The sequence below is a fragment of the Artemia franciscana genome, chromosome 5 (genome assembly GCF_032884065.1).
Source record: "Artemia franciscana chromosome 5, ASM3288406v1, whole genome shotgun sequence".
NCBI lineage: Eukaryota > Metazoa > Arthropoda > Branchiopoda > Anostraca > Artemiidae > Artemia > Artemia franciscana.
The window spans coordinates 59,852,702-59,872,098 of record NC_088867.1 but is presented as its reverse complement, the minus strand read 5'-3'; the positions used below and the strand labels follow the sequence as shown (position 1 = coordinate 59,872,098).

Here is a 19,397-nt window from a genome sequence, read left to right as displayed (position 1 = left end):
TCCACTCAAAGCGTTTTCCAAGATTTCTGGTTTCCCCCTCCAACTCACCCCAATGTCACCAGGTCTGGTCAGTATTTAAAATAAGAGTTCTGAGACATGATTTCCTTCTAAATATCAAATTTCATAAAGATCTGTTCACCCGTTCTTAAGTTAAACATGCCTCAATTTTTCTAATTTTTCCGAATTAACAGCCCTCCCCCCAACTCCCCCAAAGAGAGCGGATCCGTTCTAATTATGTCAATCACCTTTCTAGACTGTCTATCTTACTTGTGCTTATTCTTCCCATCGAGTTTCATCTAGATCTCTCCACTCTAAGCGTTTTCCAAGATTTCCGGTTTCCAAGATTTCTGTTTCCCCCCTCCAACCCCCGTGTCCCCGAATCCAATTCGAATTTAAAATGGAGCATCTGAGACATAAGATCTTTCTATATATGAAGTTTCATTAAGATCCGATCACCCATTCGTAAGATAAAGATACCTCCATTTTCACGTTTTCAAAGATTTCCAGTTTCCCCCTCCAACTGTCCCAATGTCACCAGATCTGGTCGGGATTCAAAATAAGAGCTCTGAAGCACAAGATACTTCTAAATATCAAATTTCATTAAGATCTGATCACCCATTCGTAAGTTACAAATACCATATTTTTTCTAATTTTTGCGAATTACCCCCCCCCCCCAATCCCCCAAAGAGAGCAGATCCAGTCCAGTCAGGTAAGTCACGTACCTTGGACTTTTGCTTATTCTTCCCACCAAGTTTCATCCTGATCTCTCCACTCTAAGCCTTTTCCAAGATTTCCGGTTCTCCCCTCCCCCCCAGATACTGGATCCGGTCGGGATTTAAAATAAGAGATCTGAACTGCGAGTTCCTTCTAAATATGAAATTTCATTAATATCCGATAACTCCTTCGTAAGTTAAAAATACCTCATTTTTTTCTAATTTTTCAAAATTAACCCTCCCCCCAACTCCCCCAAAGAGAGCGTATCCGTTCCGGTTATGTCAATCACGTATCTTGGACTTGTGCTTGTTTTTTGCGCCAAGTTTCATCCCGATCCCTCCACTCTAAGCGTTTTCCAAGATTTTAGGTTCCCCCTCCAACCACCCCCAATGTCACCGGATCCGGTCGGGATTGAAAATAAGATCTCTGAGACACGATATCCTTCTATCTATCAAATTTCATTAAGATTCGATCACCCATTCGTAAGTTAAAGTACCTCATGTTTTCTAAATTTTTCCCAATTAAAAGTTCCTTCCCCCCCCCCCCTCCCCAGATAGTTGAATCGGGAAAACTTTATCTAATTTAATCTGGTGTGGTCCCTGATACGCCTGCGAAATTTCATCGTCCTAACTTATCTGGAAGTGCCTAAACTAGCAAAACTGGGACGGACAGACCAACAGAATTTGCGATCGTTAGTGTCACTTGGTAAATCCTAAGTGCCATAAAATTAGAGTTTCAATAGAAATTTAAAGTGTTGAAATGGCAAGAAAAGTCTAAAAAACTTATATTTACCACATACATTTAAAATATCAAAATTATAATGTAGAGTAAAAACTTAAAGTTATCATATAAATCTATTTTGACTATCAAAATGAAAGCAAAGATTGCAAAACTAAAATTCGCCTTATAATTTTACAGCATCAAACAAACACGCAGAGTAAATAAAATCAATCTAAAACATCAAAATGAAAACGAAGTGTACATTACTTTAAATCTATCCTGTGAATTACAGTATACCCTATTATTACACCCTATACCCTACAAGTATACTTTACCATACTATAGGATACAGCATACCCTATTACTACAGTACACAAACCTTGAGAAGATATAACAGCCACACAATCGGCTGTCATCCTTGTAGTAATTTTACCCCCATATTTGGCAATGATGTCTTTTACTTCTTCTGCTTTTCTTGAAAGATCTCCAACAATCATAAACGACATGTCTTTCAAAGGCTTGGAGCTTTTTGGAGGCCTAAAAACATTTAATAGACTAATTACAAAATTTCTGTAATAAAAATAATCGACAATATTATCACTTTTTACTGACAGTTGGCTTAAACTGCAAAAAAGACCCAATTTTCACCTGCATGCTCCATTAATAAAGAATCCGAACAAGAAATATTTAATAATATTTTCACTTATAACATCAAATTATAATATTACAATACTAAAAACTAGTTCAATAGTTCCACTGAAACAGTTAGTTCTGAAGTTTTCTCAGTTGAGTTTTCAGCCTGACGGTTTTCATCTAACTGTGCTTCTTCAGATATACTACTATATAAAAACCGATACTTATAAGAAATGGATAAATTAAATAAACACGGGATGGCTTCTATCTCTCCTGTTAGATATTTTCTCTCTAAATTGACAAGTTTCCTAAATTGGGACTACCTCCAGATCAATCTTACTTAATCACCGTTGAAAGTGTACCCGGTTTTACCATTTTACCTTTAAATGTAAAATGGTACCGACGGTTATGAACTACTCAAGCAGATTACGCTAATTGCTGATGAACAGCGTTTAGTTAAAACCCTTTGAAGCTGCAACTACATCATGTGTAAAAATCATTAGTTTTCCATGTAATTTACAAACCATGCCTATTTACATGCGGATTGGACAAATATTCAATTAACAAGGCAGATAAATTATGTTATGATTTCAATCAAACATTGTCAGACCCGTGAGTTTATTATCCGCAGCTGGATCTATTTAAAATTATTATCAAATACGTGATCGTCCTAAACATAAAAACAAACAAAACAGAAAACCTCACTGTTTCACAGAATGGATCATGGAACAAAATAATTTTTGTTCCATTTTTACGAGTCAGACAAACATTTCGGGCGGCGCTTCAAAACTCCTAGCCCCCATTGATTATTATCAAATACGTGATCGTCCTAAACATAAAAACAAACAAAACAGAAAACCTCACTGTTTCACAGAATGGATCATGGAACAAAATAATTTTTGTTCCATTTTTACGAGTCAGACAAACATTTCGGGCGGCGCTTCAAAACTCCTAGCCCCCATTGATTATTATCAAATACGTGATCGTCCTAAACATAAAAACAAACAAAACAGAAAACCTCACTGTTTCGCAGAATGGATCATGGAACAAAATAATTTTTGTTCCATTTTTACGAGTCAGACAAACATTTCGGGTGGCGCTTCAAAACTCCTAGCCCCCATTGATTATTATCAAATACGTGATCGTCCTAAACATAAAAACAAACAAAACAGAAAACCTCACTGTTTCACAGAATGGATCATGGAACAAAATAATTTTTGTTCCATTTTTACGAGTCAGACAAACATTTCGGGCGGCGCTTCAAAACTCCTAGCCCCCATTGATTATTATCAAATACGTGATCGTCCTAAACATAAAAACAAACAAAACAGAAAACCTCACTGTTTCACAGAATGGATCATGGAACAAAATAATTTTTGTTCCATTTTTACGAGTCAGACAAACATTTCGGGCGGCGCTTCAAAACTCCTAGCCCCCATTGATTATTATCAAATACGTGATCGTCCTAAACATAAAAACAAACAAAACAGAAAACCTCACTGTTTCGCAGAATGGATCATGGAACAAAATAATTTTTGTTCCATTTTTACGAGTCAGACAAACATTTCGGGCGGCGCTTCAAAACTCCTAGCCCCCATTGATTATTATCAAATACGTGATCGTCCTAAACATAAAAACAAACAAAACAGAAAACCTCACTGTTTCACAGAATGGATCATGGAACAAAATAATTTTTGTTCCATTTTTACGAGTCAGACAAACATTTCGGGCGGCGCTTCAAAACTCCTAGCCCCCATTGATTATTATCAAATACGTGATCGCCCTAAACATAACAATAAACAAAACAGAAAACCTCACTGTTACACAGAATGGGTTTATATACATGCATCAAAAATTGGTTTATACGCATTTTTGTTCCATTTTTACGAGTCTGACAAACATTTCGGGCGGCGCTTCAAAACTCCTAGCCCCCATACGGCCTTGAAGAGAACTCTACAAACAACAAAAGAAGCTCAGTAAAAGATTCTCTCCACTTCCATTCTGTTTAAATTTCCTCATTTACTGTCTCTTGTCCAAGATTTTTTTTTCCTGAAACTACCATCATGAATGCGAAGGGATGTTGAACTGATGATGCCAAAATATAGCAGAAAAATATTTTATTAGTTCTCTAATCAGTCTTTTTTAAGGAAAATAATCTACAATAAGACAACACCATAATAGGAACTGATAATTGCTGAAATTTCCCCAATCACATCCAATTAAACTTTTGAGATAGCCATTTTGTTCAGCGTAGCTGATAACTCCAGTAGCCATGTCTTTGAGGATGAGACCCCCCCCAACCCTCGGGGCAAGGGTTATAAATTATACCCCGGAGGCATACAAGGTTTTTATGGAAAAGGGTGGTCGTATAAATTCAAAAGGGGCTCTTTCAATTGGAAATCCAAAGTTCTAGTGCCCTTTTTAGTAGTCAAAAGTGATTGGAGGGAAACTAGCCCCCCCCCGCAATTTTCTGCTGTTGCCTATAGCTAAGGATTATAACGATTTGATGCATTATTATTATTTTTTTTGTCAAAAACTTCGTATGGATAGAGAAACACCTATCATTTCCCGAAACAAATCCAATCTAAATTTTGAGATAGCTATTTTATTAGCGTAGTTACAAGGTCCAGTTCATACGTCTTTGAAGATTAACTCTCCCCCCAGAGCCCTCAGAGGAAGGGTTGTCAGTTATGCCCCAGGGGTATATAAGGTTTTTATGGAAGAGTGGTTGCATAAAAGATTTTTAATTAAGAATTGAAAGTTCTGGTTCCCTTTTAAGGGTGAAAAGTAATAGAGGGCAAAACATCCTCCAAACGGGACAGTTCAATATTGGGATACAGCCATCTTGTTCAAAATAGTCCAAAGGACATACAACAATGCCTCCAGGGTTGAGCAGCCCATTAGATTCCTGGGACGGGTTATAAGTTATGCCCTGGGGGCATATAAGGTTCTTATGGAATGGGTGGTCATATAAACTTCGGATAGGGCATTTAATTGGAGATTGGAAGTTATAGTGCCCTTTTTAAGAATTAAAAGCGATTTAAGGGCAACGCCCCCCCCCCACGTTCATCGGTTCCAAAAAACATCCAATCAAAATTTTTAGACATCTATTTTCTTCAGAATCATTGAAAGGTTCAGAAATTACGCCTTTGGGGATATCAACTCCCCCCCCCACAACCTTCAGGGCAAGGGCAACAAGTTAGACAGTTCGTTCATTTTTTACATAAAGCATATGTTATTGAAATTCCATAAAGATTGTTATTACTTTCCAAAAAGATAAAGGACAGTCAGGTGAATCTTTTAGAGAATGTAGAAGGGAGTGATGCCCTAAATCAAAATACGTTATGTATATAGGGCTTGTAAAAAGGGCTTTAACTCAGGAATGATTGAGAATATCAATGCGAGTAAGATACCGTTGGGCATCGATTGATCAATCATTTTAATCCCATTCACGTTATGTTCGAAGACACTAGCATGAACATACTTTATGCTTTATTACTAACCGCATAAAGACTCTTTATACAATAATTAAGACAAACTCATAAGCTCGACAATAGTAACGACAATGTTCTTGATAATAAATTTAAACAAGCAAAGAATAGAGATAAAGGGCCTCAACTAACCATTAATTATGCAAGTATATGGTTGTCATTTTAATTAAAATACCTGTTTCTGTAATAAAAAGACGCATCAACTTAAACATCGATTGGACGCCTTGTACGCCATCATTGGCTATAGGAGATCCTAATATATAAACACACAGGAAAAGACCAGCGGCTTTTTCTTACCATCAACCTAATAAACCCCATTGTCATTATTTTTACCCACGCTGTTCTTTAAAGTAAAATCGCTCGAAATTCATGATTTAGAAGATAGGATACCTTACTTGGATTGCATCTATATTTCTGTCCTACAATTTTCTTTAAATTTGCATTTCTTCTTACATCTCAATAAAACTGACAATGCAAACTCATCTTTACGTCTAAGTCTTAATAAAATATCGTCAAATATAATAATACATTCTTTATAAATAGTTACCACAGTACAGCGGCTCTTATTTATGGGGAGTCTCCACCAGAAATGGGAGATTGAAGTTCAAGTGCTCTGTAGTAATGATGTCGAATACCAACATGAATTTTCAGCCAAAAATTGCATTATATTTCAAATAATGTTTTTTGCATAAAAAGCACGTAATTATTGAAACTTTCTTTCAAATGAGCCCTTAAATAACTCTCTAATATGTTAGATTGACCCCTATATGCAGTGAAGAAGAAAAAAGAAGAGGCCACATCAGTGCTATCTATGCAAAAAAAAAGTGAGGTCCAAGCCAGGGCGCTTTAAGGGTTTCAGGGTTTTCGGTATATGGTTTTCGGCAATGACGATTGCAATGGCGTAATTTTTTATTCGATCTGGCACCATTTTCGCGGAGTTTCAGGGTATTCCTCGGGATTCCCATTGGCTTCCAAAATGATATTTTTACTATTAAAGACTAATCGACACAATAGATACCATACCTGAATCAGCTACAAATGGCGATTTTTTTCTTACTAGCCAATTTTTTTTTTAAGCGGTTATAATTTTTGGTCGCTATGGGCAAATCTTATTAGGTTGCAGCTATCGTTGCAACCATGACCAGCGAAGTGAATAGGCTGCATTAGTTGAAAGGGAAATAATTCCCAGGGATTCCTGTACAGGGTTTTTGGCAATAGCGTATTTTTTTATAATTTGGCGCTATTTTCCGGGGGTTTAGGCTATTTTTGAAATTTTCATACATTGGCTTTCAAAATAATATTTTACTATTAAGACTAATCGACATAATAGTTACTAACCTGAATCACCTACAAATGGCAATTTGTTCTCACCATCACTAGTTTTTTTTTTTATACACGCTTTTAATTTTTGGTTACTACGGTAAAATCTTACTAGGCTGCAACGGCCGCTGGACAGGTTGCATTTGTTGCTAGGGAAATAATCCGCCCAATCTAACCTTTGCATGTTCTTTCTTTAGCCTTTTCTTTTCTTTTCTTTTTTTTGTCGTAACAATTAACTTTTGAGTAATCCCATTGTTCGAACAAGTATTACTACTAGCTTATAATTTAAGCTAGGCTTAGATTATATTGAAACTTGTAAAATTTTGTTGAAAGGGGAGTTAACTACTTTATGCGTGTTTCATTTACGCGCTATAGGTGAGTGAGCTATTAAAGATAGCAAAAGAGAAAGATAAAATCACAGCAGCAAGGAATTGAAGTCTACAAAGAGGATTGGAGATTCTGATAAACACTGCAAGTACATTGAGCTAATAAACTAGCTTAACCTTCTTTCAATTTACTTTCAACATACATTTAACCCAGGTCAGATCAAAAGGAAGTCTTTTTCTGTGCACTGCAAGGCCAATGAATGATTAACACGACAAGAACTTACTTGGTTCGTGGTTCTCCTATGGCCGGCGTAGGAGGTGGCACATCCCTTATATATCTTTCACGGGGTTTATACTTGTAGTTGTTCCTGGAAAACAAATAAAAATATTTGACAGACAGAGCGTTCTATGCACTAGTACTTTCGGAATTGTACTTATTATCCCAGTTTGTCCATAAATGGACAAACCAGGTCATGAAATTGACACTGGCCTTCCAACTGATACCGTGAATGTCCGAAATCTGATAAATGTCGAGATTCACCGGTGAATGTTCGAAATACCCTCTTCTCAGCTTGGATTCAATTAGCTTTACGAGTCAGCCATTTCAGCCTTATGCAAGCTATGATGGTAAAAGTTAAAGTTAGATTATGCTAGTTTAGGTCAGGTTAGATTAGGTTAAATTTGGTTCTAAACACCAGAAATGAGTTAAAAGCCTGACCTAACTCAATCTAAACTCACTTAACCAAACCTAATCTATTCTAAACTAACCTGTCATCATCAAACCTTGCATTAAATTGAAAAAGTTGACTAGCAACGCTGACTAATTCCAAGAAAAAAAAAAGTATTTCGGACATTCACCGGTGAATGTCGACATTCACCAATTTACGAACATTCGCTGTAACATATACATATATATATATATATTTTTTATTATATATATATATATATATATATATATATATATATATATATATATATATACATATACATTTTTATCAACTTTCAGTTGATAAAACTTTATACTCATATGTATTTATTTAATACATATAAGAGAAGATTGGGTTTATCTCTGTTAGGAGGAAGCAAATGAATGGATACAAAAATTTTGTAGAACAATTCTAAAGGGTGGCTTTAGAAAATAAATCGCTTTATTGGCTGTTAGAAACCCTTATAGTTTAAAATCCCTTCCAAGCTGACATGTACATCATAAACCATTTGCAAAAAACGAAGCCGAATCACAGACAAAGAGAAATTACAATCATGTTATTTGATAGATCTTTCCGTATTTACTGAAAAGTCCGTCATATTGAAAACAATTTTTTTGGATTTCCAAGAAATTTTATACACAAGAAAACCTCTCGAGTTAAGTTTGTGGCTTAAAATTTGACATCTATTTACAAAAACCATATAATTACTACATATTCTTGCATACCTAAAAAATTCTGAGTGAAAGACTGAGTAGGTGATGTTGAGTGTACATTACTGTCTAGATACTGGACAGAGGTAGTTTCAGGAGGGGGACAGAGCAGAGGGAGAAAGACCCCGGGCACAGACATTTTAAGTACAATAAATTTCAAATAAATAATCTAAAATTTACAATGGTTTTTTACTTTTGGGCAATTTGTAGAGGGCACAGTTGCCAGTAAGCATATAAAAATTGAATCAAAAATTTCCATTTTCTCATATCTTTACCCATATAAAGTAAGAAAAATCAGATTTAAATAAATGAAAGTTTTTTAAGAAATGAAAATTTTGTTAATAAATGAAAATTTTGTCAATAAATGCAAATTTTGTTAATAAATGCGAATTTTGTTAACATTAGGACTGAAAATATTATTAGACAGAGGAGGTGATGCTAATCAAGTTTTGCCCTAGCCTCAAGGGAGGCCAGGGCCACCATGGAACCGGAAATTAATTACACCAAAATCAAAATAACCCATTTTATTTCAGAAGCTGATCTATTTGTATGCATGCGATTCTTAAATTCTCAATGTGATTATCATAAGCATCGTGTTCTTTTTTTGGTTAAAGTCATGAAGTAGCAATTCAGCAATTTTAATTGAATTAAGAAATTTTGGAAAAAATTCAGTTCCTCCTTCCTGTTTATCCTTCACAGAACCTTAGTTTATATTATCTATTCCCCTGGGATTCCTTCCAATCCTAGCTGTTTCTTTTGTTCTGACACCAGGTTTTGTAACTAAAAAATTATGATGTAAGTTACTCTTTAAATGCATATGAATGTGACTCGTTCAAATGAAAAATTTCAGTCCAAAATTAAGACTGTAAACGAATTTTCACAATTTCGTGACCTATCTAAATCGTTTTTCAGGCCAGAAAATCTCAGTATGCCAATAAAAAAAAAACATTTTGTACATAATATATAAATTTTACGCGTTATCACACGTTATATAGAATGTACTTACAAGAATGAATATTCCTTTTTGAGCTCATCTGGAACTTTGAATGGCTTCCGTTTTGGCTTTTTAGTAGTATAGGTGCATTTTGTCCATTCTGTAATATTACCCAGGCAAACATAACCATGTCCACTCCTAAAAACAAAACAAAGAAATGAGGATAAGTCTCTGACAAAAGCAGCAAAGCAGCTTTTGTTTTGACAGAAGCATCAAAGCAGCTTTTGTTTTGACAAAAGCAGCAAAGCAGCTATTAAGAAATACAGAAAAGCATCTTGAGCTTGTATTAAAAGAGTAAAGGTGTGGAAATAGTGTACGGTAAAGTATATCAATAACTAAGAATAATATTTCAGGCTCTCATTAAGGTTTTTAAAATTTTTTTTTATTGTGTAAACAGAATACAGTACAGTGCAATTGACAACATTTTTGCTGCTTTGGTACAGTCATAAATAACGCTGAATGAGGTTACTGTCCATGAGAGAACCCTGAACGAAAGCTGTCGCTGGAGAAGTAGGCTTTTAGGATAACAATTTTTTACCTCTAACTACTCGTACTGCCTTCTACCAAGCCAATACGACTAGGAACATAAGTATTTCTACAAGAAGATTGCAGATTTAATTCTTACCATCATTCGTTCATACCCTGGGTAATCAGGATCTGGAACAAACTGCCATTCCCAGTCGAAAAGATGAAATCACTGGAAGCCTTCTCCAATAGCCTAAACATAAACATATCTCGAGACTTTCAACGTAGGACGACTTTAGATGGCAATCGTACCGCAGTCGATCCGCTCTTCGCCCTGCCATAACATTTTTCTTTTAATAAAGGTGTCAGTTATGCGGAAATTTTGTATTGAGAGGCGTGAAGAATAAATTATTCTATTATATTATTATAAGAGGTGACACCCTCACTGAGTATTTAGAGAGATGTTACACCTCTCCTGAGGGATGTTATCCCAGGAAACCTGCTTATTGACTACTCAAAAGGAAAATTCAACAGATAAAGCTCTAGGTAGGAGGCCTAGGTTAGTTTTTGATAGACCCTAAGTTTTTAGCAGCCAAGGGCCATGAATTTGGACAAAAAAAAGGTCACCGTGACAGCAGTAAAAAAATGGCTGTAGTTAATTAAGGTGGGACCCAAGATGATTTGCTTTGACATATTTCTTTATTCTCCAGCAAGCGGATCTAATTATTTAAGCACTACCTTTGTAGTGTGAACAAAACGCAAAAAGTACGCTTCCCAAGATAAAATGTTACAAAAACGAGGAGATTCGCTATAATCTAAGAATCATATAGCCCTTTAATATATCAACTTTGTTCAAGGGGAAAATCAGTTCAAATGTCATACCGGAACGTAAGCTGACCGCCACACTCGGGACATGGTTCCAGAGCACCGAATGCCATAATGTCTGCAATTCTATCCATCATCTAAAAGAAATAATACAACAAATAAATAAAACAGTACTTAAGGCAATGTGCTTGCTACCAGCATGCTACTTCTTCACGAGAACTACCTGGTGTTTTACTTACCGATAGAATGCAAAGATTAAAGGTTTTATAAGTTTAATATTTTAAAGACAGGGAGATTGTAACCCAAGATTCTCTTGTGACTAATCCTGACCCAACAGACACACCTGGCGATCATTTTGTAGCATTTTAGTGTAAAATTTACATTCCATCTGTATTTCGTCTATGAACACAAAATATTTTTTTTTATAAAATGAAGATATAAACATATATATTAAATAAAGAAAAAATAGTCTTTTTTTTACTGAAAGTAAAGATCGACATTAAAACTTAAAACGAACAGAAACTATTCGGTATATGAAAGGGACTGTCCCCTCCTCAACGTCCCGCTCTTTACGCTAAAGATTGCCTCTTTGTCACTACTACTTTTTAGCCCTACTTTTTAAAGTTATAAAAAGCCTTAGCGTAAGGAGCGGGGAGTTGAGGAGGGGACAGTCTATTTCAAACACGGCATAATTTCTGTTCGTTTGGAGTTTTAATGTTACTTCTTACTTTCAGTTAAAAAAAACTTGTTTTTTATTTGAATTCTAAATATTTTTCAACTAATGCAGGTTCGAATTTGGCTCACCGCACATGAACAATTAAAACTGAATTTGCATGTTAATTTAGGCAAAGTTTCCCCCCATGTACCATTTTCTCTGAAAAGTTCAACCCCAGAAACTAACCTCCCAATGTGAAAACCTCATCGCATAAAACCAAAATTACTTATTATGTGTATGAGGGGGCTGTCCCCTCATACAATTTCAGGAAATCTGACTCCACCCTCCATAGGAAATTCCTTCCCCTCACGGAAAATCCTCCCATGTAAAGTTCTTACCACATAAAATATCCCCCTTCCCCCAACAGGAAAATTTGGCATAGACAATTCCATTCTAGATGAAAATTACCCGTGGAAAATTTCTTGCGGAAGCTTCCGGCTAAAATTTTATTCTTAGCCCACTTTTATTTGAAAGACTTTAATTTCTGGTTGTTTTTAAAATCATGCCGGAAATTGCCCTCCGTGGAAAATTCTTCAAACAAACAGCCCCGCCCCCTAGCAGAAAGGTGCTCCTGCAGAAAATTTCCCCCGGAGAATTTATCCCGTGAAAAACTACCACATGGAGAATTCTGCCGTAGAAAATCTCCACACTTACGGAGATACTCTAGAATGTTACGTATTTTAGTATTTTGCAAAACAATTTTATGAAATGACTAAAACTTTTGATGACCTCGGTGTTTCATAGCTGAGATCAACCACTGGGTTTCTTCCATATTCTGAGTTCATTTATTTAAAATGCTATTATTTAAGTTCATTTATTTAACATTAAATGCTATTATTTAAGTTCATTTATTTAACATTAAATGCTATTATTTAAGTTCATTTATTTAACATTAAATGCTATTATTTAAGTTCCTTTATTTAACATTAAATGCTATTTAACATTAAATGCTATTATTTAAGTTCATTTATTTAACATTAAATGCTATTATTTAAGTTCATTTATTTAACATTAAATGCTATTATTTAAGTTCATTTATTTAACATTAAATGCTATTATTTAAGTTCATTTATTTAACATTAAATGCTATTATTTAACTTCATTTATTTAACATTAGATGCTATTGTTTAAGTTCATTTATTTAACAATAAATTAACAATAACAACAAGAGCTAACAGCTCATATGGCACTTGTGAAGAGGCCGGAAGAGCCAAGAGGTCATAAGGTATGAGCTCTAGCAAAATTCTAGGAATAAATAGGATGATTTAAAAGGAGAATCAGAGGCTTAATACCGGTCGGGATTTAAAATAAGACCTCTGAATCACGAGGTCCTTCTAAATATCAAAATTCATTAAGATCCGATCACCCACTCGTAAGATATAAATACCTCATTTTTTCTTTTTTGTTTCCTCTCCCTTCAGCCCCCCAGATGGTTTAATCGGGGAGAACGACTTTATCAAGTCAAATTGTGCAGCTCCCTGACACGCCTACCAAATTTCATCGTCCTAGCACGTCCAGAAGCACCAAACTCGCCAAAGCACTGAACCCCACCCCCTAACTCCCCCAAAGAGAGCGGATCCAGTACGATTACGTCAATCATGTATCTACAACATTTGCTTATTCTACCCACTAAGTTTCATCCCGATTTCTCAACTCTAAGCGTTTTCCAAGATTTTCGGTTTCTCCCTCAAACTCCCACCCCCCAATGTCACCAGGTCTGGTCGGGATTGAAAATAAGAACTCTGAGACATGAATTCCTTCTAAATATCAAATTTCATCAAGATCCGGTCACCCGTTCCTAGGTTAAAAATTCCTCAATTTTTCTAATTTTTCCAAATCAACACCCCCTGGCTCCTCCAAAGAGAACAGAACCGTTCCAATTATGTCAACCACGTATCTATAACTTTTACTTATTCTTCCCATCAAGTTTCATCCCAATATCCCCACTCTAAGCGTTTACCAAGATTTCTGTTTCCCCCTCCAACCCCCCATGTCCCCTGATCCGATTCGATTCGAAAATGGAGCATCTGAGACATAATATCCTTCTATATATCAAGTTCCATTAAGATTAAATCACCCATTCGTAAGATAAAGATACCTCAATTTTCACGATTTTTAAAAATTTCGGTTTCCCCCTGCAACTCCCCCCAATGTCATCGGGTCTGGTCGGGATTTAAATAAGAGCTCTAAAGCACAAGATCCTTCTAAATATCAAGATCTGATCACTCGTTCGTAAGTTACAGGTATCTCATTTTTTCTAATTTTTCCGAATTACTCCCCCCCCCCCAACTCCACCAAAGAGAGCGGATCCAGTCCAGTTATGTCAGTCACGTATCTTGGACATGTTTTATTCTTCCCACCTAGTGTCATGCTGATCTCTCCGCTTTAAGTGTTTTCCGAGATTTCCCTCTCCCAACTCCCCCTCCCAATGACGCTGGATCCGGTCGGGATTTAAAATAAGAGATTTCAGTTATAAGGTACTTCTAAATATGAAATTTCATTAAGATCTGATCACTCCTTCGTAAGTTAAAAAACCTCAATTTTTCAAAATTAACCCTCCCCCCCCAGCTCCCCCAAATAGATCGGATCTGTTCCGGTTATGTCAATCACGTATCTAGGACTTCTGCTTATTTTCCCCACCAAGTTTCATCCCGATCCCTCCACTCTAAGCGTTTTCCAAGATTTTAGGTTCCCCCTCCCCCTAACTCCCCCCCCCCATTGTCACCGGATCCTGAGCGGATCCGATCCGGTTATGTCAGTCACGTATCTTGGACTTTCTTCGTTTTTTTTTTCTTCCCACCAAGTTTCATCTTGATCTCTCCGCTTTAAGTGTTTTCCAAGATTTCCGGCCCCCCCCCCCCAATGTCACCAGATCCAGTCAGAATTTTAAAAAACAGCTCTGAGACACGACATCTTTCTAAATATCAAATTTCATTAAGATCCGATCACCTGTTCGTAAGTCAAAAATACCGCATTTTTTCTATTTTTTCCGACTTAACCGCCCTCCCCCAGATGGTCGAATCGGGGAAACGACAATTTATAATTTAGTCTGGTCTGGTTCCTGATACGCCTGCCAAATTTCATCGTCCTAGCTTACCTGGAAGTGTCTAAACTAGCAAAACCTGGGCCGACAGACCGATAGAATTTGCGATCGCTTTATGTCACTTGGCAGATACCAAGTGCTATAAAAACAACTTCTACGAAGTCTCCCCCGTAAGGTTCCATTTCCAAGATGCAACGAAAAAAAAACAAATACACACAAAAAAACTTCCATCTCAAAAATCCCTAGAATCGCAAGCTAGGGAGAAAAGCAGTGTATGATTGCATGATTAGCAGTGCCATTTTGCTGAGATAATTTGATTAAAACAATGGAAGTAATGCTCATCTTTTCTTTACCCATGTTTTTTTTTCATACGGAGTTAACCTTATTGGGATGTGAACAGCTAAAAAGTAAAACCAAAATTTTTCCTGCAAAAAAGTCCTTACCGCCATGTTTCCTGACGGAATTTCTTGACCATTATACTCAAGAAGATCTTGTAACTCATTTCTGCTCAACTGTTGAAGATTATCACGAAACTTATAAATTAAATCAGACTGTTTCTTCAATATCTCTGATTCTTCTTTTTCTTCCTTTGTGCCTTTTTTTGTTGCTCCTTCCTCTGCTTTCTTCTTTTTTGGGCCATCTACCTCTTCTGCTGTTTCTGGCTTTCTTTTCCTAAAAATATAGAGATCTAATGATCTGCTACGGTACGAAAAGGTAAATTGGAAGAGGGATAATCTAAAAATTGTTTTGTTTTTATTTATTATTTAAAATTTTATATTTATTAATAATTACTATTTGTTTTAATAATTATTTAACGATTATTTTGTTTATAATTGTTCTTCTTTCAGAATTTTTTTTTCATTTCCAGCATTCATTAAAATTTAAATTTTAAGGGCAGAAAAAGGTAAGACCCTTTTGGTCTCTCCCAAAGGATACCAGAAATTGATACAACGGATGAGTTCATTTTCAGGCCACATTTTAAACTCCCTACTACCACAATGAGGTAATCCTTCGAACCAATTTTAAGAGCAGGGTAAGTGGTGCAATCATTTTTCATTTTATTTAGCAAAAGGGAAAACATAATTAACTCGCTTTGCAAATGGTCATGGGCAATATAAAACTGTCAAAGCTTTCAGTAATAAATATGATAAATACAAAATATGGAAAGATCCATTGAAAAAAAAAACAATAAAAAAAAGAAGAAAAGATTAGTGTTTCAACATCCCTTTGCTCCTAAATTCAACAGCCTGGGGTAAAAAAAAAACCTTGCATCTACACTTTACGACTTTGACTAAGCCAAGTATAGACGCACCTCGGAGCTCCTGACATTTTTGAATTCGTCATTGAATTTAGAGTTGAGTGCAGAAACGGTTTGTCTCTCACGAAGAATATTTTGCATCCCCTTGTTTCAACTTGGTTTAATTTTTCACACTGTATAGTCCATACTGCAATACAGTCACTGAATTCATCGTCTGCTTAGAAGAGAAGAAGCCCCAAAAGAGCCCCCCAAAATCGGTTATAAATCAAAGATTCAGACCATACAAATGGTTGAAGAATTAGTGAATTAGATGCATTGAATAGGTCTAATCTAAATACTAGTTTACAATAGCTAAGAGCTCATATGGCACATGTGACGAGGTTGGAAGAGCCAAGAGCTCAAATGGCATGAGCTCTAGCAAAATTTTAAGAATCAATAGATTGATTTAAAAGGAGAATCAGAGGCTTAAAGCCGGTCGGGATTTAAAAAAAGAGCTCTGAGACACAAGGTCCTTCTACATATCAAAATTCATTAAGATCCGATCACCCACCCGTAAGTTAAATAAACCTCTTTTTTCTAATTTTTCCTCTCCCTTCAGCCCCCCCCCTACCGATGGTCGAACCGCGAAAACCAGACTTAATCAAGTCATTTTGTGCTGGTCCCTGACACACCTACTAATTTTTATCGTCCTAGCACATCCAGGAGCACCAAACTCGCGAAAGCACTGGACCCCTTAACTCCCCCAAAGAGAGCGAATCCAGTCCGGTTACGTCAATCATGTATACGAAATTTGTTTATTCTATCCCTCCAAGTTTCATCCCGATCTCTCCACTCTAAGCATTATCCAAGATTTCCGGTTTCCCCCTCCAACTCCCCCAATGCCACTAGATCTGGTCGGAATTTCAAGAAGAAAGCTCTGAGACATGAGTTGCTTCTAAATATCAGATTTCATTAAGATCCGGTCACCTGTTCTTAAGTTAAAAATACCTCAGTTTTTCTAATCCGTTCCAATTATGTCAATCAAGTATCTACACCTTGATCTTATTCTTCCCATCAAACTTCAACTTTTTCACCTCTCCAGCCCCCTATGTCTCCAGATATGATTCGAATTGAAAATGGAGCGTCTGAGACATAAAATCTTTCTATATATCAAGTGTCATTAAGATCTGATCACCTATTCGTAAAATAAAGATAGCTCAATTTTCACATATTCACGATTTCTGGTTCCCCCGTCCTATTCTCCCCCCCCCCAAAGTCACCGAATCTGGTGTGGATTTAAAATAAGAGCTCTCTTAAAAGTAAGAGTTCCTTCTGAATATCAAATTTCATTAAGATCCGGTCACCCGTTACAAATACTTAATTTTTTCTATTTTTTCCGATCCCCCCCCCCAAGCTCCCCCAATAAGAGCGGATTCGGTCCGATTATGTTATTCCCGTATCTTGGACTTATGCTTATCCTTCCCACCAAGTTTCATCCTGATCTCACCACTCTAAGCCTTTCCCAAGATTTCCGGTTCCCCCTCCAGACCCCCCCCCAATGACACTGTATCCGGACGAAAGATAAAATAAGAGCCCTGAGACAAGATATCCTTCTAAATACCATATTTCATTAAGATCCGATCACCCGTTCGTAAGTTAAAAATATCTCATTTTTTCAATTTTTCCAAATTAACCGTCCCCCCACTCCTCCTCCCAGATGGTCAAATCGGGGAAACGACTATTTTTAATTTAATCTGGTCTGGTCCCTAATACGCCTGCCAAATTTCATCGTCCTAGCTTATCTGGGAGTGCCTAAAGTAGCAAAACCGGGACCGACAGACAGACCAACAGAACGAAAGAATTAAAAGAGTAAAGAGCTAAGAGCTCACATGGCACTTGTGACGAGGTCGGAAATGCCAAGAGCCAAGAACTCATAATGCATGAGCTACAGCAAAATTCTAAGAATCAATGGATTGATTTAAAAGGAAAAATCAGAGGCTTAGTGCCAGTCAGGATTTAAAATAAGAGCCCTGAGACACAAGGTCCTTCTAAATATCAAAATTCATTAAGATCCGATCACCCACTCGAAAGTTCAAAATACCTCAATTTTTCTAATTTTTCCTCTCCCGTCAGCCCCTCAGAGGGTCGAATCGGGGAAAACGACTTTATCAAGTCAATTGTGCAGGTCCCTGACACGCCTACCATTTCCATCGCCCTGGCACGTCCAGAAGCACCAAACTCGCCAAAGCACTGGAACCCCTAACTCCCCCAAAGAGAGCGGATCTAGTCCGGTTACGTCAATCACATATCTACGACACGTGCTTATTCTACCCACCAAGTTTCATCCGGATCTCTCCACTAGAAGCGTTTTACACGATTTCCCGTTTCCCCTTCCAACTCCCCCAAATGTCACCAGATCTGGTCGGGATTTCAAATAAGAGGTCTGAGACATGAGTTCCTTCTAAATATGAAATTCCACTAAGATCCGGTCACATGTTCTTAATTTAAAAACATCTCAATTTTTCTAATTTTTCCGAATTATCACCCCCCCCCCCACCAACTCCCCCAAAGAGAGTGGATCCTTTCCAATTATGTCAATCACGTATCTAGAACTTGTGCTTATTCTTCCCATCAAGTTTCGTCCCGATCTCTCCACTCGAAGCGTTTTCCAAGATTTCTGTTTCCCCCCTCCAACCCCCACATCCCCGAAAATCAAATTAAAAATAGAGCATCTGAGACATAAGATGTTTGTTTATATCAAGTTTCATTAAGATTCGATCACCCATTCGTAAGATAAAGATACCTCAATTTTCACGTTTTCCAAGATTTCCGGTTTCCCCCTCCAACTCCTCCCAATGTCACCTGATCTGGCGAGGATTTAAAGAAAGAGCTCTTAAGCACAAAATCGTTCTAAATATCAAATTTCATTGAATTACTCCCCCCCCCAACTCCACCAAAGAGAGCGGATGTGGTCCAGTTATGTAATTCACATATCTTGGACTTGTACTTATTCTTCCCACCAAGTTTCATCCGGATCTCTACACTCTAAACCTTTTCCAAGAATTCCAGTCCCGGCAACTCCCCCAATGACACTGGATGAGGCCGGGATTTAAAACAAGAGATCTGAGTTACGAGGTCCTTCTAAATATGAAACTTCGTTAAGATCAGATCACACCTTCTTAAGTTAAAAATACCTATTTTTTCTGACTTTTCAGAATTAACCCTCCCCCCAGCTCCCCCAAAGAGAGCAGATCCATTCCAGTTATGTCAATCACGTATCTAGGACTTCTGCTTATTTTCCCACCAAGTTTCATCCCGATCTCTCCACTCTAAGCGTTTTCAAAATATGTTGGGTTTCCCCATTCAACTCCTCCCAATGTCACCGGATATGGTCGGGATTTAAAATAAGAGCTCTGAGACACGATATCCTTCTAAATATCAAATTTCAGTAAGATGCGATCACCCATTAGTAAGTTAAAAATACCCCATTTTTTCTC

General features: G+C 36.8%; 1 protein-coding gene across 2 annotated transcripts in view; it reads right to left on the bottom strand.

Moving 5' to 3' along the window:
* Window positions 1-19,397, bottom strand: part of LOC136027660 (poly [ADP-ribose] polymerase 1-like) — a 94,868-nt gene that overhangs the window by 38,475 nt on the left and 36,996 nt on the right. For both annotated transcript variants that reach the window (XM_065705099.1, XM_065705100.1), the window contains 5 exons: window positions 15,107-15,335; window positions 10,963-11,042; window positions 9,628-9,753; window positions 7,489-7,572; window positions 1,814-1,971 (listed from right to left, as the gene is read on the bottom strand). In XM_065705099.1, coding sequence (XP_065561171.1) covers window positions 1,814-1,971; window positions 7,489-7,572; window positions 9,628-9,753; window positions 10,963-11,042; window positions 15,107-15,335 — 677 coding nt within the window. The remainder of the gene's footprint in view (window positions 1-1,813; window positions 1,972-7,488; window positions 7,573-9,627; window positions 9,754-10,962; window positions 11,043-15,106; window positions 15,336-19,397) is intronic.